This window comes from Triplophysa rosa, linkage group LG7 (assembly GCF_024868665.1).
Source record: "Triplophysa rosa linkage group LG7, Trosa_1v2, whole genome shotgun sequence".
Lineage (NCBI taxonomy): Eukaryota > Metazoa > Chordata > Actinopteri > Cypriniformes > Nemacheilidae > Triplophysa > Triplophysa rosa.
Window position 1 is genome coordinate 1,066,120 of NC_079896.1, and position 27,449 is coordinate 1,093,568.

General features: G+C 38.0%; 3 protein-coding genes across 6 annotated transcripts in view; 1 reads left to right on the forward strand and 2 right to left on the reverse strand.

Moving 5' to 3' along the window:
- slc12a5a (solute carrier family 12 member 5a) overlaps positions 1-10,775 on the reverse strand; it is a 126,007-nt gene extending 115,232 nt beyond the window's left edge. For 3 of the 4 annotated variants that reach the window (XM_057338921.1, XM_057338920.1, XM_057338919.1), the window contains exon 1: positions 10,441-10,774. In XM_057338921.1, coding sequence (XP_057194904.1) covers positions 10,441-10,558 — 118 coding nt within the window. In that variant the 5' untranslated portion in view covers positions 10,559-10,774. Of the gene's footprint in view, positions 1-10,440 lie in introns of all 4 variants that reach the window. The other variant, XM_057338923.1, reaches the window with a different exon arrangement.
- A 1,857-nt stretch (positions 10,776-12,632) lies between these two features.
- Positions 12,633-14,708, forward strand: nat8l2 (N-acetyltransferase 8-like 2). The gene is made up of 2 exons (XM_057338487.1): positions 12,633-12,869; positions 13,739-14,708. Coding segments are annotated over exons 1-2 (681 nt in total). The 5' UTR covers positions 12,633-12,868; the 3' UTR covers positions 14,419-14,708.
- A 7,097-nt stretch (positions 14,709-21,805) lies between these two features.
- LOC130556927 (1,25-dihydroxyvitamin D(3) 24-hydroxylase, mitochondrial) lies at positions 21,806-27,389 on the reverse strand. Its single transcript, XM_057338280.1, has 12 exons — positions 26,846-27,389; positions 26,282-26,472; positions 26,099-26,192; positions 25,926-26,019; positions 25,610-25,701; positions 25,239-25,350; positions 24,573-24,718; positions 24,249-24,415; positions 23,163-23,241; positions 22,627-22,824; positions 22,419-22,530; positions 21,806-22,288 (listed from the first exon to the last, which is right to left on the reverse strand). Exons 1-11 carry the CDS (start codon positions 27,083-27,085, stop codon positions 22,420-22,422), a joined length of 1,524 nt encoding a protein of 507 aa, XP_057194263.1. The 5' UTR covers positions 27,086-27,389; the 3' UTR covers positions 21,806-22,288; position 22,419.
- Positions 27,390-27,449: the final 60 nt, after the last annotated feature.

Genomic DNA, 27,449 nt, shown 5'->3' on the forward strand with positions numbered 1-27,449 from the left:
AATGCTTTGGCAATACACATGTACAGTTCTTGTCATGCCAATAAAGCACACTTAAAATTATAATTTACCTATAAAGAGAGAGAGAGAGAGAGAGAGAGAGAGAGAGAGAAGGAAACAATTTTGATTTTGATTTTGAGTAAAAGTCACTGACTGCAGCTGTAACGTGTCAAAGGAGAACTGACACTCCTGGCTGAGTTTTCTTTCCCAATTTATTCATCATTGGAGTTTTGGTTCCTTGGCACCGTTGCCGTGTTGGCTTGCTCACCGGGAGACTGCTGATAGTAGATATTAGATTAACCTTAGTTTTAACATGGTGCTCTCCGTTTTTACTCTTTACACAAACTTTACCCTTCTCTGCTTGCTTTTTCATGTAAAGCTGCTTTGAAACAATGCAACATTGTAAAAAGCGCTATATAAATAAACTTGACTTGATTTGAGAGAGAACATGTGCATATTTAGGTTTCAATGCTTTGTTAAAGTAATGTCGCATTAATGCTCACATTATAACAAAGGTTTTCTAATAGCTTATATTATTTATCAGGGACAAATACAGTTCTGTACAAAAAATTCTGTGTAGATTTCAACCTTTTTTTGCAAATTCTAATATGTGCATGCAGAATTACAAATATGCATAAAAGGGCATTGAAGCGTGTGCACGCAATTCTCTCCACACACACACACAAATCAGGATTTATAAAATCTAAACTTAGTGTAAATATGTGCACAATGTTTATACAACAGGCCTCCGGACTTCCTCATTGTTTTTGTAAAATATCTTTTTTTCCTTTCTAAAAAATTTAACGTTTTCCTCATTTGAAATGCATGGGTAGCTATGGTAACCAGCATTGGTTTTCATCCATGCATAACAATGGCCCAGTATATGATGTGTCGTCAACTATAATTACAGCCATTTCAAATATTTCTGTTCAATCATTCAGCTCAGTCTGACGTCATGTGGATGTCAACCTCTGGCCGTAATGAGAATTATGGGTAACTAGGAGGTCTCGCTGCCCTGTAATTCAAACGCTGTCTGTGGCGTGTGTCTTCTGCCCATGAGACCATGATGAAACCACAGGCAACTCCTCATCTTATACCGTCATACGCCAGGTTCTCTCGGCGGGCGCTGCCGGCACGGAGAATCTAAATCCCTCTAGCGTGAAATTTGCATTTGGAGGAGCTCTAAAACAGCGTCTCTCCTTGTGTTTGTTCCAAAGATATTTAACACAGCAAACTCATTTCCGTGATCTCTTCTTTGATATGAAGCGTCTAAAAGCTCGGTCTAAGCATTTGTGGTTATTAAGCGTGCTACAACGCATTTCAAACTAGAACAGCCACAACGGAGGAATCATTTTATTTGACGCCTCCGAGAGGACATTCAGAGCGTGCCACAACGTCTGCCTTTTCCTCAAACTGCTCTCATTTGCATCAATACATCCCAACACAAAATATTACAGCCACGAGTAAGTTTTTATGATTAAATCTATGTTGATATTAAGGAACTGTCAGAATCGATCATTCAAAGTGCACATCATGGTTTCTACAAGGCGGCGTCTCATAGCAGCAAGATCGCTGGAAAATTCATCGCTGCCGTTATTTGGGGCGTGCAACAAGATCGAGGAAACTCATAATATCATTAAAGTGTGAAAGGGAACAACGTAAGTCCCTTTTCTTTGATGTAACATCACTGTTTCTCTGAAGATTCACACCGCTGTTTCTTTGTGTCGACGATGTGTTATGTAACAGGGCCGTGAAAGCTTTGCATGATGATGGCACTCATCTCTACAACGACGACCCCCACGCCGTGTTTACTTCTACCCCTGATCGCTTGAGAAGGACTGCATCGTGCTTCACAGACATCCGACTGATATTCCTACAGAACACAGCTGCCCTCTACAGTTCTGAGAGATGAAGATCAACACATTACTCAGGAATAGTAAAGTACAGTATTACATGTGCACAGCTAATTTTATCCCAAAATAAACCTTTGTTAGAGGTTTAGGTATGGGTCATCCAAAAAATGACATTTCTGTCATTTATGACCGCTCATGACACTCTTTTTTAGTGGAACACAAAAGAAGATATTTTGAGAAATGTCTCATTGGTTTTGTGTTCATGTAATGGGAAATCAATGGGTTCAGTGCTGTTTGGTATCAACATTCTTCAAAATATCTTCTTTTGTGTTCTGCAGAAGAAAGAAACTCATACAGGTTTAGAATGACGGTAAGTGTAAACGATGAAAAAGTCTTTTTTTGGGACCATTACTGTACAAATGAATATTTTACAAACCTTATTATTATATAATTTTTTCCACATTACAGTAATAGTAATGTGACATGGAGGGGAGAATGTGCTTAAGTGTAAACATTTAGCAGAGAAAAGCTATTTTTTAGCATAAATAAGATAGAAAAAAGAAAAGAAAACAGTTGGTGAAGATACATAATCATTGTAAAATTTGGGATTTATTGTGTATATATCACAAAAGGTAAATTTGACATTAACATATTGAATTTCAGAATATAACTTAGTCAACACAATATGACCATGAGAAAAAATATTTTCTGATGCTGATAAACCATCATGTCAAGACACATGATTAAATCATGTCTGTGAGAAAATGCCGTGATTTAATGATGTTCCAGCACAGATGAGTGATCTGACAGTAATGTCAATATCTAACTGGACGCAGGTTGTGTTTATATGCATGCACAAGACGACAGACCCCATTTCAATTCACTAAATTGTCCTTTCAGTAAAAGGGTAATTTAGTTACTTCATGACACGAGCCCCAAAATTGATCGCAATAAGCCAAATAAAAAATAATTATAGAGAGCCAATCATGAAGTTAAGGCTTTCAGATCGAAAGAGCAAATATCAAGAATTTAAATCAAATTTGCTTTTTTGTGGCTATTAGTCATTGTCTTTTAGCTTTCGGGTCATCTGAATGCTTGCGTACTCCCAAAATACTATCGACTATTTTTTTTAAAAATGCACAAGACCTTTAATATGTCCAGGACCCATGACAGTTTCAATAGAAAATAAGTTGAGGAATAAAAATAGAGTTTTTGTATGGGCTAGTAAAACAATACTCAATACAATGCGAAATTCAAATAACACTAAATAGATCACTCGGTATATATATATTGAGAAAGAACAGATTAAAATGGAGAATGACGGCGAAAGCGAGAGAGATGACAGTCTTGATTTATGGAGTACTGATTGTTGGCCATCTGTAAAGCTCAAGAGAGCCGCTGGGCTCATGATCAACACATTATTACCTGAGGTGGGCCGGTGGGACGCTGAGGTTGATTGTTTCTCAGACTGACAAACACCAGACTAATAGACACGAAACCTGTGCCACCAGACCACCATTATATGAGAACACAGAGAGAGAAGCCCCTCCATATCTATCTCACCAGCAACCGCTTGGATGGAAACAAACAGCTTGACGTGTCATTGTGGAGGAAAATCATTTACATATCCCAACAGGCTAATGGCCTCTGTTGTATTTGGACTGCAATCCACTGAATCCATATGCAAAAACACCAGTCTGAGCAGCCAATGACAACAATGGAACATCCATAAAGACAATACATGCATTTATCACATTTAACAACTACATTGTGTTATAGGAAAAAACAAAGAATGGTTCAGCAGAAGATAAATATTTCTGTCATTCATTCATCGTCATCATGAATTTCCAAAACGCTTTCCAAACTCATATGCTGTGTGTAAGGAACAGACTCTTCAAAAATGTTGAGTCAAACAACAGCCCAGAGGTTGGTAAATTATATCATTTATTATTTGGGTACTATTCCTTCACTCAAAAAAAAAAAGAGTTGAGTTGTTTCAACTTGTGGTTAGGTTAAAATATAGACATTTTCTAGGTTCATTTAAACCAACGGTTGGGTTTGTCCATATTTTCCCAACCATGAGTTGAAACCCAGCATTTTTTAAAAGCTTACTGATGCGCCTATAGAATGTTCTTACTGAAAAAGCAGTTTTTTTGTTTAGTTTTCCAATACAATTATCGAAACATCTTTAAAAAAAGATATAATTATTGTACTTAAGAAGCCAAATTATTCAAGATTTTATGTCTTGCTTTCAGAGAAATCTTGTGTGAAGTTTTTGCGTAAAACAAGAAAAAGTTATTTTCCATTGGGGGTAGAAAAAATATTACTATAATCATCCTTTAAAAAATCTAAAAGGAAAAACAAGATTATTTTCTTACCCCACTGGAAAACAGCAAAGACTTCATAAAACTCTGTTAAGATTTCTCTGAAAGCAAAACAAATGCTTCGGCTTTTCAAGTGAATCTTTCTTTATGGATGTTTAGATAATTGCATTGGGGATTTTTTTTCTTTCTTTTTTTTGCAGTGTTCTATGCATTGCATATTTTTTTAGCCAACAAAAATTAGGTCCTTGTGGTCAAGAACAAGACACAATGTCTGCAATGCAAACTACAAACAGTAGCTAGTGTGGTGCGATGTCAAGTCACTTTTATAGCAGTTTATACAGTAAACAGATTTACAGTAAAATGCATAACTGTAATTATTAAAAGTGTCTTTCGATAAATGACATGGATTAAAGCTGGTTATAAATGTATGTTTTATAGCACAAATTGTGAAATGTAGTATGATGGATGCTTTGTGCACTCAAAGGACACCGTTTTGAAAAAAAAAACAATAGACAATAAAGTCAATATTCAAGTCAAATCCCTTCAAGTTTTCTTTTCATCCAATGCTGTCTACAGTCAGATCTATTTTATAATTCAATATTAAATGCCTTTCAAAGTACCCAAGCGAGCCAAAAGTGACAGTGGCGAAGAACCCAAACTCCACATGGCCAAAAAAGTGACACAGCTTCTCTTGCCAGACAATTCAACCCAGACATCTTAACAAAAACCTGAGCATGAAGCATGCATGACCACGTCTATATCTCTATCCTGATGGTTTACAGTAGACAGTGAATGCCGCCCAACCAAAACTCCCACGCTACACGTCTGTGATGGAGGATACTGTCATCGAGACAAACATGTTCTGAGCTATTAATGATATGTTTAAAAACAGCGTATGAAGTGTGAAGACTATGAGTTACTAATTATGTCACTAATAATAGCAACAACAGAATGACAAAAGACTGAATGTGTCACTCTCACTGATATATTTCTGTTGACAGCATCCGACAACATGCTGGTTTAGGCCTCGTACTTAAAATCAAGAGTTTGTTCAATTATTTCCACACGGTTTGTCTCACAGACACAAATAATTAACAAATCATTACGTTATTGTGTCTGGTAACAAAGGATGAAACCTCTTAGATATACTGAAGGAGCAATCAAGACATATTTAGACACCAGAATATCACAGAAGATGAGTTATTCTGACACCCTAGCAACAACATAGCAACACCGTAGCAGCAGACCAAAATACATATGGATATGCAAGGAATAAATAAAATACCATCACAACTACTACACTTCAGATCTGAATTAGCTGACTTTATTGTAAGCTTTCTTGGGAACCTGTTGCCTTCAAACTTAAAGGCGCAGTTTTTGATTTACAGCGGCCACTAGCGTTTAGAATATGCAACGAATCTCTGAGTCCAAACACAACGGTGGCCACCATAGTACAAACAGATGTCGTTCTCATGTTGACGCAGGGAAGATATTTTGCGGGCATTAGAAAGACTGTAGAAAGAGCGATGTCTTATGTATTACATAAAATAAAAGGACAGTGGATTTTAAGTATAAAAAGAAGGATAAAAGTCAGGCAGGAGCTAGGACCTGTGTTAATATTATAAAGACTTTCCAGCAGAGACGCGTTAGGACCCGCGGTACTGAGGCTTTTAGCAGATATATGTACTCACAGAAATCTATGGAGATACTTTCCAGCAGAGAGACGTTGGAGAGAAAGATCGTCTTAAAATCTAGTATTGGCTGAGTGACGGCAGTTTTGAGCGTCATTGTTTATCTGGAACCGCTTTAATATTGTACTCGTCCAGATACTGGAGAGAGAGAGCGAGAGTGCATTGGCGCTAAAACTGTAGAGAGAGCGCGTTTTACTCTCTTACTCAATGATGAATAAACGTACAGTTAATCCGCGGGTCACATGCGTTCTGAACCGTAGAGTACGATCCGTACAGATCACAGATCATCCGCGATCCGTTTCACCACTATACCTCAGCGGAGAGGAAGAGAAAACGCGCGTTGTAGAGCTGTTTGTCCCTTTAGGGCTGCTGTACAAAACATGGCGGCGAATTCAATGTATGAAGGGCCGCTCTGTGTGTAGATCTAAACATCTTATTCTAAGGTATTACAAACATAACAGTTCATTACGTAAGGTCTTTATACACCTCTGAAGAAATAGTTTTGTATATTATATTGCATTTCTGTCAATAGATCCTCCTAAAGACCCCGTATTGTTCGTAGCAAAAAGTGAAAATTAACAGATTTCTTAATATTTATCTTTAACTGGATGCAGTAGACATGTTTACATTTGAAGAGTTTGGTTCCAAAACGAGATAACGCCGTGTTTAAATTTTTTCAATAAATCATGTTTTTTTTGTTGTGCATTCCAGTTACTATCAATCAAACTGCAGTTGGTTTGTTTTGATTTAAGCCATAATAACTAAACAAATACAGCTAACTAACACAATAAAACATGATAAAAACATGATAACATAATAAAAACATGATTTTTGAAAAGTTGTTGGAACCAAACTCCTCATTTGTAGTCTTTACTCAAAATGATTAGTTACCATAATTGAAAAACTCTTGTTTACATTAAATATTTCTTCACTACAGCTGCATAAAAAAATAAGAGACCATTTCAAAATTTCTGAATTGACTATTTCTATGTACGTGTTTATGTAAAATGATCGTTTTTGTGTCATTCTGTGAACTACTGACAATATTTCTCCCAAATTTTAAATTAAAATATTGTTTCTCTTTGCATTTATTTGCAGAAAACGAAAACTGGAGAAACAGGTGAAAATAACAGAAAAGATGCTCTGTATTTTTTCAGACCTCAAATACTGCAGAGAAAACAAGCTAAGATTCACTTTTAAGCAATACAACAGTCATATTTCTACATGTATTTAGGAAACGTTCATAAATGATCTTTTAATGTGATAACCTGGACTTTTATCCCAGTTTTCAAGTGTCTTGTCATGCTGTCAGTCTTTCACGTTGCTGTTGGATGACTTTATGTCACTCTTGAGGTTTGATTTTGTTGAAATTCAACACACACTGGACTGAAATGACCACAACACACCTAGAAATTATGACTAAATGAACATTTGAAACGGTTTCTTCATTTTTTTCCATGGCCGTATGTTGAGTTTATTATAGTACAGAATGAAATTCGTGACTGATTCTATGTCATTCATTGAATAAACTTGATTCTGCACAGAAAAACACCCCAAACTCTAATAATGTTTACCACTAAACACCTGAATGCGACTTCACAGAAAATCCTTATTGACCACAAGACAAGATCAATAATACTATAAAATGGGCTCAAACCTCTCTGACCCCTTATTAACATCTACTTAAACGCTCCATCACTTCTTATTCTTTCAGCAAGCAACAAAATATTCAAACGCAAGGGCTTATGGGTATTCCTCATGGCGTTCTGTACTAAAGATTTTCAAAATGAACTTTCAAAGATTTTGCTGGGGTAAGTTAAATAAACGATTTTCTTATTTGTGGATGACCTGGAAACACCCTAGCAACCACACATCAATGCTATGGCAACCACTCACGGTCAAGCGCCACTCAAACTTGCTTCAAGAATTCAGAAAAGATGTATTTATAGCTACCATTATCAATGAGGAAACAGCCAAATATCAGACACTGTATCCAGATTCTCGTAATCCTCCGATTAGCTGCATACAGCGTGTAGCGCACGACTAGATCTTCCAGACCGTCTACAAATCTTCAAGATTGGGTGAAAAGGTCATCTAATCTCTGTACCCGAGTGGTCTCACCATCTTTTCAGATCGATATAAGCAACAACAGCAGTAGCGTGAAAAACAGCTCCACCCACGAGACATCAGACGATACTGGTGACATTCACGTACATGGACAGGCTGCAAAAATCAATACTTTACTACATTATACTTCATTGTTTCACACATGTACACCCGTGCACTGCAGGAGCAGGTAAATGGACACTCAAAAAATAACATAATCGGCATTACACCATTATTTGAGACGGTAAGAGCAGTCATTTTGATTTTACTATTATCAACTCGCACCACTCCCTCTGTGCTTACCAATCAGAACACATAGAGACTGCTGTTGTCATGGAAACGTCATGGTGACTTGAACCACAGACTCCAAGGCTGTAGCATCTCTAGGCAACTACAGGTGCGCAACCTGTCCAAAGTCCACTTTCATAGAGACTGAAACTCAAAGACAGATGGAATTCGCCTCATTTTTGGACATCGAAAATCATTCGCTCCCAATACACGATAGACCTGGACAATGGATTTGGCAAAAAGACACTATGCATGCAAGTGTGATGGTGATGAACTGATCAGAAGTGACGTCTCACGCTGTTCCAGAAGCTGATGTTTTGCTGTCTGCAAAGGAAGCATTGTGAGCATTGTCTTACTTTTGTAATCATTTTTGTCCTTTTGGATTCACATACAAAATCATTTCACTTCGTAAAATATTTATGAATTGCCATGAGATTAGGCTTCCAAATTCTGTAAGGAACCAAAAGCAGAGCCCATTTAAGAATGCAGATGTCTTGCAGTTTTGATATTTATCAGTTTTAGGCCTATATCAAACCCAAGTGCTTAATATTTTATGACTATAAACACCATAAATGTTTGTTCCCAAAAACAGATACCACAACAATCTATGAAGAAAAACTGACAGTTTTCTTCAGTGAAATCCCACGAATGTGAAGTGTTCAGCAGAACTAAAGCAACGGCTCAAGTCCCGTTTCCTTTTTGAAGCAATTATAAACAGGTAAACAAGCCCATAATTGTTAAAGCATTGTAAGAGAAAACATCAAGTGCATAATCACTGCCGCTGAATAAAACTGACTAATAGACCTCATGTACGTCATACAGAACCGTGTCCGTACAATACACCCTGCCTTATTAAATATGCAAAGGTTTCATCAAATATAATAGACTCTCAGAAACGCTATTATGTGAAGACAACGTCGTCCACTTAGAACTAACAGAAAGAGCGAGACACCCTAACAATTTCAACAAGAGCGCTGGAGTGTTAACGCTGAAAGAACTGCGGTGTTGTTAGGACCCTTACACAAAAATAATGTCTTTGCTACATCGAGGTCAGATCTGCTGTTGCAGAAGAGCTGATGAAGACATCTCAAATGCTGGACTAGACATATTGGCATTTTTTAAAGGATATATAGTACGTTTACACATGTCGAGTAACGTGGTCAATGTCAATATTATGTCAATGATTCACACATTTGTGAAGAAAAATATTGATATTGATAAACTGTTGCACTATAATAAAATATTGATCAAATATTGCACTACACTAGACAAATGCAAGCAAATGGTTCATACGGTATAGGCTAAATAAACAAAACAACAGTTTCCGTGGGCTTTTCCATATACATTTAAATGCGAATATAATCAAGGTAGTCAATATATAGAATAATATGTTTCATTTCATGTAACATTAAATTATAATGCAACATTAATATAATAAATGCCATCTATATGATCTGTATTGATATACACTAGTCCTTATGCTGTAGACAAGAATAAAACGTCTTATATGCTATATATATATATATATGAAGAATAAAATGAGATAACTCCGTTTTAAAAATTTTTCAAAAATCATGATTTTTTTATTGTGCAATCCAATTAATATCAATCAAGCTGCATTTTGTGTTTTGATTTAAGCCATAATAACTAAACAAATACAGCTAACTAACGCAATAAAAACATGAAATAGTGGGATTATAACATCTAGTCATATTAAGCGAACCTGATAACATAATAAAAAACATGATTTGTGAAAAAAAAAAAATATATAGGCCTATATATATATATGATCTAAAAAAATCTCCTATTCCCTATAATCTGGGGTCAAACGTGTCAAATCAGATATAATCTGATCACGAACCACAGTTTAAATGGAGTACAGTAATATCAATATTAATTACATGAATAATCCATATGGTCTATGTAATATATTAGCTATATGAATACATATATTTATTAATGCATTTCATAAAAACGTAAGAAAGCATAATCTGAATAAAATATTAAATGCATTGAGTATAATTCATCTAATATAAAAATAATAAAGTGGAGAATTGATCACGCATTATTATCAGATTGCGCACTAATGTGATATATTAATATTCCAGTCACACATTCGCATCAGTTGAGTGACTTTCCTCTTTCACAGGTGTCAAAACATCATAACGCTGAAGATTTTACCTTTAGCGTCTGCGCCCGGTGTCTGCGCGGATGCGCCCGGTGTCGGCTCATCCCCTTCGAACAGCTGGTTCACTTCCCCCTGGATGTCACCGGCGGTCACAGTAAACCTCTGGCTCATGTTGACGCCGGTGGCCTGACGCGGACAGACGGGGAATGAATGAACGCGCGTTCGGTCTCGTTTGCCGGAGGAATTCACCGGTGATGCGGATGCGCGCTACGCACCGGTGCGCACGTAAATCTAGAGATACGATTAGAGCAGCGTTGAGATGAGTGTTAAAGCACAAGGAGAAAACGTGAACGTCTCCGATCGAGACGTGCGTTTATTGTTCTATGTTGTAAGCATTGAACGAGCATCAACCAGTGTCTGAGAGTCACTCCTCATCCGGGTCCTAAAGCCTGAATGCTCTCAAGCCATTCAGAGACTTAATTCCCTTGCGCCAAAATAAATGAAAATGAAAAATAAATACTATGTCAATTACAAATACCATTATGAACGATCAGCTGTTAACAATTAAAACCATCACAGAATTCCTTTATGTTGTGTGTTTTGGGTTTATTCCAGTAGGATTTAATGGTGTTCGACGGATCAGGTTTTCATGCCAGCTCGGGTGCTGCTGGATACAGATCTAATACAAGGACATACTATACAGTGTTGGGTAAGTTACTCTGAAAAAGTAATTAATAATTAGGTCTACTAGTTACTAATGTTCAATAGGGTAATTAGATTACTGTACAAATTACTCTCTACAAAAAGTATTTAATTACTTATTACTTTCTATCTATATCCTACATCAACCTTGATTAGAATTGATTCAAGAATAGTGAAAGTGACCTATTAGTCAGATATGGTGACCCATACCCGAAATGTGACCTCTGCATTTAACCCATCCAGAGAGTAGTGAACACACGCACAGCAAGTGGTGACCACACGTACCCCCGGAGCAGTGGGCAGCTATCACTGCAGCGCCCGGGGAGCAAGTAGGGGTCAGGTGCCTTGCTCAAGGGCTCCTCAGTCGTTACCCGCCGGCCCTGAGGATCGAACCGGCAACCTTCTGGTCACGAGTCCCACTCTCTAACCATTAGGCCCAGTGAGAATAGACATTAAACGTCTTATTTAATTCATTCAAATAAATAAATAATAAATAGCTACATAAATTATTCTTATTAACTTACCAAAGTATACAAATGTGAGAAGGATACATTAAAGCATACATTTTAAACTTAGACTTTGCATGTTTTTGTCATTTCCACTATCGAATATATTACACAGTATTTAGTTCAATTACATAAGAAGTAACTGTAATTAAATAAAAATAAAAACAGAAAAAAATACAGAAAAAATAAGAGTAGTCCCTTACTTTACTTGTTTTCAAGGGAAACGTAATTAAATTGCAGTAACTAATTACTTAGTAACTAGTTACACCCAACACTGATACTATAGTAGATACACTAAAAATTGCTGGGTTATTTTAGGTCAAAAAGGGACGAACTCAACCCGTTGGGTTAAATGGGCTAGTCGCACGAAGCCGCCATATTAGATTTCCGATCAGCGAGTGTGGGCAGGCTAATTTACGGCTGTTTTTGGCCGGCAAATATGGGCCTTTTTTAGATAAAAATGAGAAACTGATATAACAGTGATAATAAAGACATAAAACTTATCTACTAGCAGAATGAGTAGTGAATACGAGTTTATTGCTGGTTTGCTTAAAGAAGATGGTGGTATGGGGAGAAACGCGGGGAGTTGCACAAACTGGTATAAAATCTCATCAACCTTTTTTGCTGTTATATAATTATCAAATTGTGTTGGCTTAACCAGGTACTCAGAAATGTACAGAGGATTCTCTTTCATATCACTAATATATCATTGTCATTTGATGCATAAATAGAAAAACAAACTCCCGATATGCCGCTATAGATGGTATGGACCAATATGGTAGGCCTACTTTGATGTATACCACCGTCATTTATGATCAACATATTCACATATTGGTGATGACACAGTCATCTAAAAAGTCCCAACTAACCTCAATTCACACTACTTAAAGACTTAAAAGAATACAGTGTTTGATATGGTCACAACAGCACAGCATTACCACAGTTTTTTTAATAACGGTACTGTACGGCAGCTTTCAGCGACGTTACCAGATGACGTCATATCACGTGGGGAGACTCTTCAGTCACATTCAGCTATCTGTGTCTGCAATAGTTTCATGTAGCTGAAAGAAACTGACTTTAAATGTTAAAAACCCCGCGCGTTGCAGAATGACCCTGCAGTAGCCTACAGATCCTAAACTTTTGTGAACTTTGAACTGATGTTTTATGACGCTGACTCAGCAGCACGTGTGTCATGTGATTAAAAGTAGCCTACAAGTTCTAACAGACACGAGAGGAGCATCGACTCGACATCGATAAGGACATACTATCAAACAGTGAGTAATAAACATGATCTATCTATCTATCTATCTATCTATCTATCTATCTATCTATCTATCTATCTATCTATCTATCTATCTATCTATCTATCTATCTAAACTGTTTTAAAAAGTGCATGTATTTTCTGGACTGTTAACGCAAAAATAAGAATTCGGTCTTCATCACATTCTGGCGTTTTTAGCAAAAAGCAGATGATTTATTACCTTACACTAAAACTTAGTAAACAAGACAGAAACAGACAGTCTATAAGGCTTGCACACTATTCCAAAGTCATATCGCAGCAAAAAGAGACATTTAAGTCTGTTATAGCTGCGTCTCGCCGCTGTTTATTCAATCATACTCACGGTTTCCCGTCCTCCGTGTTTTCCTTATTTGGTGCTACGTTACTTCCGGAAAGACTCTTATATCAAATCAAAATATGTGCATATTTTTAGTTAAGAGAAAGTGTACATTTTACGTCAAGGATCTGCTCACCCCTTCTTGTAAGATTAAAAAAAATCATTTGTTTGATTAAATAAATTGATAATATTTCATTATAGATTGAAGTGATAATTTCTTTAGATTTTTTATTTTCATAATTTCATCGTTGCACAAAAAAATATATATTTTAGCAGAGACTTAAGAACCGTATTAAATCGTGACTTCATTTTAAAAGTATGACCTTTTGAAAATATCAAAAGTACATAAAAACAAATAGGCCACCAGCACATAAGCGCAGAACAGCTTTTTTTGCTTTGTTGCGTCATTACAAAAATCAAATGATCTGCTCTGTGGTTTCTCTTTGTATTTTGTATGCAGACATACATACAACATATATAAAGATCCTTATGTATAACTTCTACATCACTTCTTTCTCTCTCACTAGTGCACATCGTAATCCGGCGATATGAGCCTTCTGACAAAGAGGCTGTTGTAACGATTTACCGAGATGCAATTGAGGAGCACATCAATCCTGCATTCATGTTTGCCATGACCCAACCTCTGTACATCACTATAAGTCTGTTCATTTACATTGGTTCTTATGTGATGGGCGGACAGTCTGTTATTCTGGCCCTCATGTCAGGAGGAGCTTGGGTTGGCCTGATTTACTTCTGTTGCTATGAGTTCTACTCTGGATATGTCCGAGAGAGACTACACACGGACATGAAAGACATCCCGGGTCACTATCTCAGCCATCCAGACAACTGCTTCTGGGTAGCGGAAGCCGAGATGGACAGCAGACCTCAGATCTTGGGTATGGTGGCTGTGGAAAGCAAATATGACAGCGACGGAAAGAAGTATGGAGAGCTTTTACGAATGAATGTGTCGTCCAGCTGTCGCCGCGCTGGTCTCGGTAAACGGTTGGCTAAAACTGTGGAAGACTTCTGCAGAGAACGTGGCTTCTGGAAGATCATACTGTCCACCTCTTCTACTCAGAGAGCAGCTGAGGCGCTGTACTACAAGATGGGCTTTAAACGTACCCTGGTTAATACTCAATCTGAGTGCCCACAGTGGATGGTCTGGATGACGCAAGCAAAGATTCTGTACATGGAGAAGGTCATGTGATCGTTGACTGGCAGCAGGTTAATACACACCTGAACTTTGTGTCTTGGTGGTTTAATGTCAAATCTCATTAGCAGATGAGTTAAGAGATGATGGCTATGCCATGTCCTTAAACTGTTTCTACATGATCTGACCATGAAGAATTATTTAAATTGATTTAGGGGCGGTTTCCCAGACAGGGATTAGTTTAAAACAGGACTAGGCCTCAGTTAAATTAGAACATTTTAAGTCCCAGTGAAATAAAATATTACAATTCTTATTTTTTCATTAAACATTGCAGCTTTGATAGTAAATAGCTTATCAATGTGTCAATTATCAATCTTTATGAATTCACTTCCGCCCTGAAATGACTATCCATCTCAAATGATGTAAATTAGACGGCTTGGGCGGAGCATCTGTTAACTCCTCCCCTTCAAGTGTCAGTCTGCTGCCAGTTTCATTTCAAAATGCAACGCAAATGCAACGCAAGCCACGTCCCACTAATTTTCTCCTTTGAAATTCCTTTTCACTCGAAATGTGTCAGAATACGGAAGTAAAAACGATCCCAACTTCAGGTTCAAAGGGGACTTTAAAGTCGGCATGAAACGTAAGTAGCGTATGTATTTTTCATTATTGATTTTTCGTGTGATGCACACGAGTGAAACAATAGGTATGTTCGAGGTCGTGCGGCGCTTTGCAGACAGATCGGCGAGATTAGCCGCTCGCAGTAGAGGGAGGAGTTGAAAAAGGAGCAGTAAAGTCGGACACCTGGAAAAAAAGTCGGACACCTGCTGCTGTCCGTAGTGACGTTCGCAGCGTGTTTCCTTTTCAAAGTGCGATTGAAGTGGATTAGAATAGTGGATTTGTCCAATAAACAAACGTTTAAATTAAAAAGTAGCAACCATAAACTCTTCACTCTTCATCGTAAACGTGCACACATAATTAGCACAATATATAAGACTATACACTAAATACAATACAATACAATAAATACATTTAGTGCAGGTTTGAGTTTAGTATGGTGACAGTTTTGGGGAAAAAGCTGTCCCTGAGTCTGTTTGTTCTGGCCCGTATGGACCTGAAGCGCCTGCCAGAGGGCAACAGGTTAAAGAGATGGAAGCCGGGGTGGGTGATGTCCTTCAAGATGTTTCTGGCCCTACTGAGACAACGGGAGTTATAGATGACTGTCAAGGAGGGCAGAGGGCAGCCAATGATTTTTTGTGCGGTGTTTGTCACCCTCTGCAGTCTCTTCCTGTCTGCCTCCGTGCAGCTGGAGTGCCACACTATCACAGCGTAGATCAGCAGGCTCTCGATGGTAGAACGGTAGAAGGTCACCAGCAGCTGAGTGTTTAGTTGCTCCTTCCTGAGCACCCTCAGGAAGTGTAGCCGCTGCTGGGCCTTCTTGACCAGCGCTGTGGTGTTGACCGACCAGGAGAGGTCTGCAGAGATGTGGATGCCAAGGAATTTGAAGGACTCCACTCGAAATGTTATGTGCTGCTTAACACTGTGTGCCTAAAAATCATGGTAAACATAAGCATATATTATTAAATTACCAACGGAGACTGTATTCATTTGATTTTTATTTTATTAAACAACACAAAATAACATGTTTATTATATTTGTACGAACAGAGTTTTAGCTGTTTTAAAAACATGCATTAATAAGTATAGTTGAACTGAAGGTGTTATAATAAACCCGATCGCACGCGATCGATCTGCGCAGCGCCGCATCAAGTCGAACAAGCCTAATTTCTGAAATGAGAAAAAAATGTAGGGCGGGACTTGATTTCATCCACCGCCAACTGATTGGATCGTTGAAAGGTGAAAGATTTGAACGCCAGTTTGCTATCTGTCAGTCATTGCAGCCCCGCCCTCGTGACCAGAAGTGAAGAGAGGTCGTTTCCAGAAGAAGAGGAGGTTAACGTTTTTAATTAAAGATTACAAGTGCAAGGTAATAAAAAAATAATGATGTGCACCGATAAATAATCTATAATACATACTTCACTCACCACTCTGTAAACAATTAGAATGATCATTTTTCATGTCATGCCGATGAAAAAGCTTTACTGTTGTGCATTTTGAGACAAAACGAGACACTTAATGTATATTTAAATACGTCACTGGAAGCTATTTTCAGTTTTGACTCTTAACATTTATTTTAGTCCAGGACTAGTTTTAAGCCTTGTCCAGGAAACCGCCCCTTGATGTAGGTTGATGTTTATGTACTTTCGGGACACACGACGAACAGTTTTATTTAGCTGTTCACAATCCTAGTTACATCATTGTGCTTTTTTTAGCGCTGGCTATGAAACACAATTTGATTAAAGATTTTACACTTTTGAATTAAGATCTGTTTTCTTATTAATTACTTGCTTGTTGAGCAACAGATAATGTGTTATTTATTCAATTAATGATTACCTTGATTACAGGACACAGCCCAATCGAAGCTCATTTAACCCTTTCATGCATGAATTACTGTATGAGATCCACAGTCAGGATGTTTATAGGGCATTAAAAATATTATTTTAACACATATTGTTCAAATAAATTTTCTTGAGGTGACAGGTTCTTTAAAAGCACTTGTGTAATTATAACATGACTTGACACACCAGCACCGTCTCTAATGGAAAACAGCTTGCAGTTTTTTATTGATTGGAGTTTCTCAAAATCTTGTTTTTCTTTGTGGAAATATCATGTAACATAAGAAATGTCCCTAAAACAAATCAAGGCATTCTGTCCTGTGTGTTACAGTGATAAAGGCAGTTTTAAAACTCTGCTGTACTTCCAAGTGGACGCTAGGGGGAGACATTGACTTCAGTATGTTATTATTAGTTCCACTGGTACATGAAAACAGAGACAAATCAGACATGAATCAGAACACACGGCAGTGTATGATGTCTGCATTTTGCGTCTCACCTTCATGCAATATGCATACTGTACTTCATGTGTTTTGTATAGAGAAGTTCAAATGTGTAATGTGGATCCTGTCGATTTTAACATTTACATTTTATAGTTACGCCTAGATCTAAAATATTTCATTGCCTAGAAAATGTTCTTTGGTGGAAAATATCACGAACAGCTGAAAAGTTATGGAGAGTTTTTTTTATTCGCTTTCTGAGACATCTTCTGGTGTTGAGATTTGTATCACTCGATTCATCACCTCAAGCGTGTCCTAGCAGAGGTGTGGTTTATTACATTAACTTTGTGAAACATCATGACCTGTGACAAATAATCGTTTGCACTTGGGTAATCTAACTTAAAACCTAAACCTTGTTTTGTGAAATGCTTCTTTTATGAATGCCATTGGGTTTCATTTTTGGTATCTAATGCAATGACAATCAGACATTGGCCACATTATAACCTTTGATGAAAAGTCTGATATGACTGATGGTTTGTTCATTTGATAATCTACTACTAAAATGATCTGCCAACATCTATTCAACTCGCATGACCTCGTGTGTCAATGTCACATACTGTAGAAAGTTATAATATTTATTATGATTATATATTACACAACTTTACCTGCTAAGCATATAAGACAGAGTCTCATTGGTGGTATGACAACACAATAAGCATTTAAATGATTCCAAGTTTCTATGAACAATTACTTAAAATTCATATTTAGGGCAGGAATCAGAACATGACCCTTTTATTAAAGCCACAGCACTTTTTTTAAAACTGGAGTTTTCTAATAGTAATATAAACATTTGGCCTTCTTGCATGGCTCTGTGTTGCAGTGTGTTTTGCGACTCGGAGGTGAATGACACTGGCCACGAGCCAAACTAAAGAGATGTTGGGAAAGCAGGGTTAAAGTTACAGTAGTCGCTGTTATATCACTTGGCAATGTTTTTGTGTGCTTTTCTGTCAAAACATCAGGTTCGTCGCTTGTGAAAGAGCTGAACATTATGACATTATTGAATCAGTCCAATGTCAGCTGACGAGCTCAGAGTAACAATTAATTCAAAACCCCGCCCACAAGCTCAGAGCAGCCAATTAACGCGAAGTCCCGCCCACTCCATAAGCCACATGCAGAACATTGCAGAGAGGAGATGGGGAATCTTCCAGAAGGTTGACTGAAAATCAGAAGGCCCTGATAGATCTGATAGATGTTGTTATTGATCCAAAATGATAGTGATCTTGATATCTTGTTCATTCTCCAAAACGGATAGATCTAACTATCCTGCTGACTTGGACGTCAGAGGGACAGAACAGCAGGCAGGAGACGAAGTGATGTTATAAAAATTAAATGTCTATCTTAGCCTACAAGAAGGTGTGCGTTTGCTTCTTTTCACTTTTAATAATAATTAAATGAACAAAGTTTATTGTTGAGAGAAAACACAGTTGCGTTCAGATGCCCATTCTAACCCGTTGACTCTATCGCCGGCGACTTTGACTAGAAACACAATGAGCAGGTGTTATTATACCAACATAGAGAGTGGAAAGTTACTGCTTCACAGCATTGTCTCGTGACGTTATTATGAACCTTGAGAATGAGACCACCGCAAATTCATCACTTGTGAGGGCAATACAAATGCAGTTCTCAACAGAATGTAGAATAAAGTAATATAGAATATAATTACTCATTTTATACCATCGATTATAGTTATTGTTTGCCAAACAAATGGGTTTGTATTTATATAGGTTATGCTTTAAATGTTGTTGCTTCATAAATTGTTTATTTGCTGAAAAGCTGTTAAACAGAGAAACTGACTTCCATTGACACTGGAAGAAAAAAGAGAGAAAAATGAGAATTTGATTGTTGAAACACATGAGGACTATGGAGGTGTAAATGAATGTCGATTGTAGAGGTCAAATAATCTGTATTTGAGTAAATTTGAAGAGAAATGTTTGAGTTAATGTTGAGATCTTAAATAATATTGACATTTGATTGCAGACTTCAGAATTTTAAGCTTGCTATTTCATCTCATTGGTGTCCAGGAGGGTCCGTGTACCTTCGGATAATTCATTTATTCGTTTTTGTTTTCAAAATAGAAAAACGAATAAACCGTTCACTTTTTACATATTCCACCGTATACGAGACAAATTTTTGGTTTGTTTTCCTCAATATTTCTTTAAGTGCATCAAATTAATATACAACAAAACCAAAACGAAACATCAAGTATTTTTTATTACCGTAATGATAGTAGACTAATAAGCGCACGTATGAATTGTCCGCCGGTCAGTACTGCGATTGATCCAGATCACGTTTAAAGTATGTCCAGTAACAGTGTTAAGATTAATCAGAACAATCTAGCGCAGTTCTGACAGAACGATCGCATGGAATCATTTTGCTATGATGTAATTAATTTACCTTGGTTTTGTTATTTGGCGTGATTTTTTTGGGCGGTATATATTAACATTTACATATTAATATATACATATTACGCATTTGACGTGATGCATGCTTTCAGGCTCTATCTCACGTTCTTCGCCCCAAAAATCACGCCAAATAACAAAACCAAGGTAAATTAATTACATCATAGCAAAATGATTGCATGTGATCGTTCTGTCAGAACTGCGCTAGATTGTTTTGATTAATCTTAGCACTGTTACTGGACATGCTTTAAACGTGATCTGGATCAATCGCAGTACTGACCGGCGGCCTCGGATAATTATACGTGCGCTTATTACTATCATTACCAGTGGCTTAACTTTGTTTTGAAAAGTGGTGGGGACAAAGACGACACAAACAATACTTTAATAAATTGTTTGTGTAAGAACTCGTTGGGAATATTCATGGACGTCACAAGCGCGAAACATAGGTGACTCCTCTAGAAAACAGTATAAAAACTGCGCCGTTTTATCGACTGCTTCAGTGGTGTAACGTTAGTGCTAAAGACGCATAACAAGTAATATTGACACCGCCGTGAAGCAGGTTCGAATCCACTGATCTCACTATTCTAAATTTTCACATATCAGATCTGCTTCCATTTGTTTTTAAACTATATCATGTTTTCATCAATATATAATTTAAAGCATGTTGTGCTTTATTATATGTAAGGATGGCGTACGTAATTAAACGTATTAATTCGTGATGAAACAAAAACTACTGAAACGAATGTGTGTTTTCCCCATGTTAAAAATTTGGTGTTTGACAACCCCCTGCTAATAAGGACAAACATTCAAGTATACAGGGGAAACAGATGGAAAATAATATCTTTAAAAAATCTTATTTTCACATATTACTACGGGCATTGCCTGATAGGCTACAAATATACAACAACTTTCTAAATTTTGTTTTGAACTCATGAAACTACAAAGTTGTGACTTTTTCCATTTATTGGTGTTTTCTATCAAGTATCAAAATGTAATTAATCTTGCAATAGGCGATAGCAACCGCATGTCCAGAACAATAAGGACGAATATATAGCACCAAAGTGCAATTAAGCGCAAAATGTTTGGTACATGTATGACTTGATCAGCCATTTTCAAATATTTTCATCATTTTATTAAAAATAAATACCTTTACAATCTGATATGTGATAGGGAAAAAGTTCAGCAAACAGCAATCGCGAACCCACGACGACATGAAGCAGGTAACACTTGCTTTACGCTCTACGCCACCGGAGCAGTTAAGTTTTCTGTGCCTTTCTTACATTTTGTCTATTCCAATCTGAAACTGATGGGCGGAGTTAGTATAACCTCTGCTTACAAAGCGGGCTACTTGCACGGTAAATAGACGCTCCGTATTTTTTATTTCTTACAATAAGTGGTGGGGACAAAATTGACTTTGACAAAAAGTGGTGGGGACATGACCCACCCATCCACCCGCAAATTACGCCTATGGGTACGACCCACAGCGCAAACAGAAAAACGAAAAACACATAACTTGAAAATCGCCTAGTTTTCATTTGTTTAAATTTTCATTTCTTAAATTAGAATTCAGTAAAATAAAAATTAAGAAAATGAGAGAAAATTACAATAATCCCATTACAAGGTTATCCAGAAAAAAATGAACGTTTCGTTTCAGTCTTTTCATTTTTGCATTTGCATTGTATGGTCTGAAAATTGAATTGTGAAGCGTTAAGCCCATTGCACATTGAGTCCGAAATTTGCGTCCGAAATTTCCGCACGTTAAAAAATAAATACGACCTCACGTTGTGTCAATCACATTTACACACTGCCTCCGATATTTTCGTCCGTCATAAAAAATTCGGACCGGGTTCGATTTTCTGCGTTTTCGCATCCGTATCAAGCATTTTGAGTGGCCTTTTTAAACAATTCAGAGACACCGTACAAACGAGAGCCAAATACGAAAAAACGCATACGAAAATTTCGGACTGTATGTGCAAAGACCTTTACACGGACCGACACGGACCCAGGAGCATCTCATCTCTGCTTTTTCTTGATTATGGGATGGGAGTCTGATATTTTGTCTGAGGTTCATTTGTATAAATTGACTCATGCACGAGTATCAGAACATGTTTTATTCAGAAACCAAACAGTGGTTTGAGGTTTAATCTTCAGACTCTTTTAGAAACAAACAATCATTAATTTTCTTCTCAAACAATACAATAAACACTTTGTTCTGCCGCTCATCTAAATAAAATCGTTTATGTACAACATTTATACAGAATGTTTTCTATTAAAAACAGTAATACAAAAATTTACAGAGCCTACTGTACATGGAACGATTTCAGTGCTAAATATTTCATAGAATGATCATTTAAAGTTTAGCAGCGATTTAAAATACAACTTTAAATATTTGACTTAAACGCTAATAAATATAAGAATCATATTTACTACATAAAACTATATTTACTATGGTAAAAACGATATACTTTATGGTATGAGGTATATGTAAAAAGTCTGATACATTCTATTGGACAGAAGCATAAATGCGATTTGGATCCATCGATGTGGCATCATCTGTTGAGGTTATATCGGTATGCAATCTGTAAAAACAAAAATCAAGTTTGAAAATAAAGAAGAAACTTAGTCTGATATAAACAGCGGAAGACCAAACGGGAATGCTATGTATACTCAATAAAACATTTCATTGTAAAGTAAATCTTATTTCATTACCTCATCGGGGGATAAAAGCCACTGGAAGCTCTCGACTGGGAACCAGCGTCCCAGAATGCAACGCTTCAACTGGCTCATGATCTGTGGCCACAATCTCATAGTCACGCAGAATCTGTGATAAAATACACAATGAACATAATGTCATTATGAGCCACATGACTCTTTACACATAATATTAATATCTGACTGCATTGAAAAGTTAACGCACCCAACACAAACCCAACTGGATCTGCAGTTCGGCAAGACGCCGGCCGATGCACATTCTCTTTCCGATGCCGAAGGGCACATGAGTGAACGGGTTGATGGAGTTCTTCTCGTGAAGCCAGCGTTCGGGTCTGAACTGCTTTCCATTGTCAAAATATTCCTCGTTGGAACCCAAAGCCTGACTGTTGATCATCAGAACCGTCTGAGAACATGAAGATGAGAGTTAAACAGATTCCACTCCAATGAGAAAACTTTACAAACTTTTTTTTTCTTAGGTAAAGTGTGAAATTGCAAAATGAACTTGTTTTTTTATGTTTTCAAAAGCGAATGTGATGTCGGTGCGCTCTGGAAGGTCTATAGAAGGTTTTTGCTCTTTTTTTTAACTGTATCTGCTAAAGGTTCATTTTTATTTTAGAGAGGCCTTAAAACTAACAGACATACTGTAAACTTAAAGCCACATCTTCATCTTTAAAGTAGGGTTCGTCCGGGTGTAATGACAACATAGGGGACAGTATAAGAGAAAACTCATGAAATACTTACGCCCTTGGGTAAAGTATAATCGCCCAGCACGGTGTCTTTGTCTAAAGTTCGGCTGGTGAAGGGGATGGAGGGTGTAAGTCTGTGAGAAAGAGAGAAAACAACGTTAAAGCTCTGCTGTAATCGGCGAGGTATGTTGCTAAAGCAAGTCAGGGAGAAATAATCCTACAAAAACACTTTCGACATTCCAGTGCAACTTTCTATAAAGCATGACCGTCGAAGAAAAGCGCGATGGTAAAATCACGACTGAACTCATGTTTTTCAGTGGCTTTTAAACTCAGCTGACTGAACTTGAATGACCCGTCTAATCTACTGGGTTCAGATGAGCTTAGAGTATAGAAAAACGTTCTGCTGTGATTTTAAAGGGGTCACATGGCGCAAATACGTGTTTCTCTGTGTCTTTGGTGTGGGGTCACATGGCACGGCTAAAATGAATATTATGGTTTGTTTTAGATGTAATGTAATGTGTATACAGGATTTAAGGTTGAAAAACACTGTATTTTCCACACACCGTGTATGTTTGTATCTCCTCTTTGCTCAGCCTCTCTGAAACGCACAGATTTTTAACAAAGCTCATGGCTCTGAAAAGCGAGGTGTGCTGTGATTGGCCAGTTAACCAGTGCATAGTGATTGGTGGAATACTGCAAGCGTGTGAGGGAAATGCAACACCTCTGACCATATTTGGAACATCAGGTTCCTCTTCAATTGTACTGACAGGTACGCCCACCTTACTTGCGTATACATTTGGGCGGTCTTAGTCAAATCAGACCACCAACTGATGTAGATTTGTGGGGGTGTGGCTACACGAGGTGTTTCAGGCAGGTCTGGGTGAGCGTTCGCTTTTACATAGAATGACTCTTTTGTTCCCACACTTTCATTTCTGCAATCATACGTGTCTAATACATGCATGAGCAACTTATAACACACCAAAGACACAGAAAAACACGTGTTAGCGCCATATGACCCCTTTAAGAAAACATTTCCATTTGCTCTCCATTTCATCTCATTGATGTTTAGGAGAAATAATTGAGATATGAAAGAGATCTCATCTGTGATTTGTCTTTCTTTTGGGATGTCACGTCTGCTCACCTCATAGACTCCTTCAGACAGGCTTTGAGGTAAGGCATATTCTTGATGTGCTCGGCACACGGCGTCTGTCCGGCCGGAACCACGTCTTGAATCTCCTTCAGAAGTTTTCCTTGTGCGCAGGGGTTGCGCGAGAGGTTGAAAATAGCCCACAACATGCTATTGGCCGTCTGAAACAGGAAAACAAGGATTCGCCAGGTCAGTTTCGACGGTCTCATTCTTCGGACTTATCTGCTTGATCAAACTAAGCACTGTGTTGTTCATTCTTCAAACAGAACAAAGACTGATTTATTCCTTCGCTCATCTGTGACTTGCGTTCACACGTACCGTCTCCACTCCTCCGACCTGGAGCTCTGTTGTGGCGGCAACCAGCTCTTTCTTGGTGAGGTGATTCTGATGGTAGATGTCACAGAGGAAATCTTCGGCTTTTCCATCTGACTGTCTATTCAACTTCTTGTCAATGTAAAGTTTTGCTGTTAAGCAAAATATTTTTTATTATTAAGTTATTACTACACAATCATATTAAGTTCACGAACATTCCCAAAGTTCCCAAAAGCACCACCGTGATACCATGGTACTTATCCCCGTTAGTACTTTTGCGGTGTTTTCTGTGTGTGTTTTGGACCAGAAAGTGAAGTGTACACTGGGTATGTGTGACAGCTGACAGAAATTGAGTCAACAGCCGCACAACAATCTGTGAGTAATTCAGCCCCGCGTCAACATTACACCCCAACCCTCCCTCTCCTCTACTACAAATATTTGTCTGGATTCTATTGCACTCAGGTCACTGCGTTTACTACAAAGGTTTACTCTCTCTCTCTCTGTCTCTCTCTCTCTCTCTCTCTCTCTCGCTCGCTCGCTCTGCACACATGGATCTGCCGTGGGGTACAAGAGAGGGGTGTCGGACCAATATGCCGTTCATCACCTGACTGAAAATGTGCTTTGAACGCTTTTGTGGGTCACACATCACCCAATTAAGGAACCCTTCAGTACCTGTGCTAAAAATACAGTCCCAGGCTGCCGTGTGGTCCTGCCATGTTTTCGTGTTCAGGTTTTTATGGAGCTCCACAGGCGTCACCATCATGGTTCCAAATGTGCTCATCATCTGAAAGGGAGAGAACGGCAAACACGCTCAGAAAAACAATTAACGGGGCAATTTCGGAATGTTTCTGGAAGCTGGGACGGCCGGCGGAACGTGATGCGTGATTTCGGGGAACCCACTGAACTATGAACTGTTTGTGGCTTTGCATCTTTGCATTGACAAACCACAAACCCAGCCGTATCAGAGGACGCCACAGATAAAGCTTATCTCAGCAAATTCACCGATCAAACTATTAATGGGGTCGAAGAGGTGATCAATTTACCGTCTTTATCGCCGCGATAAAATCCATGGCTTCCTCGCTGATGCTTTCTTGCAGGAGACCAAAGCGTTTGTCATAGAGCACGTAGCAAATAGCTGTGATGACAGAAGGGGACAAACACTTTTAATATATCACATATATCATACTTCTACTCTTAAAAATAAAGAGTAAAAATGTATGTTCTCAGTGCACTGGTGTTTCACAGAATTCAAAAACTTATCTGAAGAACATACAACGTGATATCACTTTTTAGAGCTGCATAAAAAATAAATACAGTTAAAACGATGTTTGTGGCACAGAATAATAGAAAAAAACTCACTTTCAAACGACCACTTGTTGAGTTCACAATACAAATCATTGATCTGTCCGTTGACATGAGCGTTTCCAATCCTCTTCATCAAATCTGCCGAAACCTTTTAAAAAAAAACAACAATAATCATTTGTGTATACTTCATCGTATATTATAATGAGATTGACTGCTCTTTAACTCACTTCATTGATCTTGCCGTCCAGCTTCATGACTTCACTTGGCTTCATTAACTTCTGTTGAAACGCGCTGCGCACGCGCTGCCAGTCTTTCCCTTCCCTGCACGTGCACAAGTTTATACTTTAAATTACATAAAGGTCTAGAAAAAAAACACTCGAATACACTTGTGATGAAACGGGAATATTTACAGTATCAGCAGCCCATAAGCCTCGTCTCTCATGTCTCTGTAAGCTTTCCAGGGTTTGATCTCCAGTCTCTGAGGATGGCTGCTCTCTTTGCGGTAAAGCGCCTCTAATAAACACGGAGAGCCGATGTGAACCGACTCAAAAGATCCGAGTTTCATCCGGAAGATCTTCCCGAACTTCTTATGGTAATCGATCTGAGGAGGAAAAGGAAAAAGTTCACATAAAGCGTATTAAAAGAAATAACATAACAAGTATTATAATACGTTTAAAAAAATAAATAGGCCTATACATAAATCCGTTCAAAATGTGGTTTTAGTCCCATAGCACTTTTTACAGAAAATACATTTTAGCAGGGGACACATGCCATTATGTAAAATTATGAAATATCGGAAGAACGTTCAATAATGACATAAATGATTAAATGCATTATTTTTGAGAGAAGATTGTTTCTTACTAAATGACAATATACAGTGCTTTCCAAAGACATAAACAGGCATATTGAAAACATAAAAAAAGAAATTATTGTAAAATGAAGTGCATTATTATTATTATTAAAGTGTCTCATACCAGCGCCTCGTGTTGTCTCTTTAGACCACCTCTCCGCAGGAGCTCGATGAGGCTGCCGAACACCGGCCAGTTAGTTGGTCCAGGAATGGACTGGAGGCTGTGAGGGCAGGGCGCGCTCGGCACAGCATCCTTCGAGTCCAGCACACATACGGATGTTGTGGTCTTACACTGCTGAAGCCCCACGGGCTTCTTCTTCAGCAGCTCCAGAATCTGTGGAGCCTTCTGGATCTGAGTTCTCATCTTTATGCGTGCGTAAAAGTGTTCCTCAAGTTTCTCTTAGATGACTTACATCTTGCCACAATATATATATACCCTGGTCCGTGTTTATCTCGGTCGGACGCGGCGACCAATCAGGAATCGTGTGTAGATGTCGAGCCCACCATTAATTTATGGATCCACGTTGGTAAGTATCGCATGACCCCGTGTAAATCGGGGAAGTGCCCTCAAACGCGCTTTATAAATAAACAAAAAGGAGGTGACGCGGTTCGCTTTAAACCTGGCTCATGAAATGGGGAGCAACCTTAACTTCTCTCTCTCCATCTCTCTCTCTCTCTTAGTCAACACTACGACCACGCTTCGCCAATTTGCGTAAATATTTGCTCAA

Excerpts from the sequence above, each read along its gene's own strand:
- LOC130556927 (XM_057338280.1), bottom strand. The coding sequence starts at position 27,085 with ATGAGAACTCAGATCCAGAAGGCTCCACAGATTCTGGAGCTGCTGAAG. Across the intron at positions 25,702-25,925 it reads CAACAAGTGGTCGTTTGAAA|CTATTTGCTACGTGCTCTAT; the intron begins GTGAGTTTTTTT and ends CTGTCATCACAG. Across the intron at positions 24,416-24,572 it reads AGGTCGGAGGAGTGGAGACG|ACGGCCAATAGCATGTTGTG; the intron begins GTACGTGTGAAC and ends TTCCTGTTTCAG.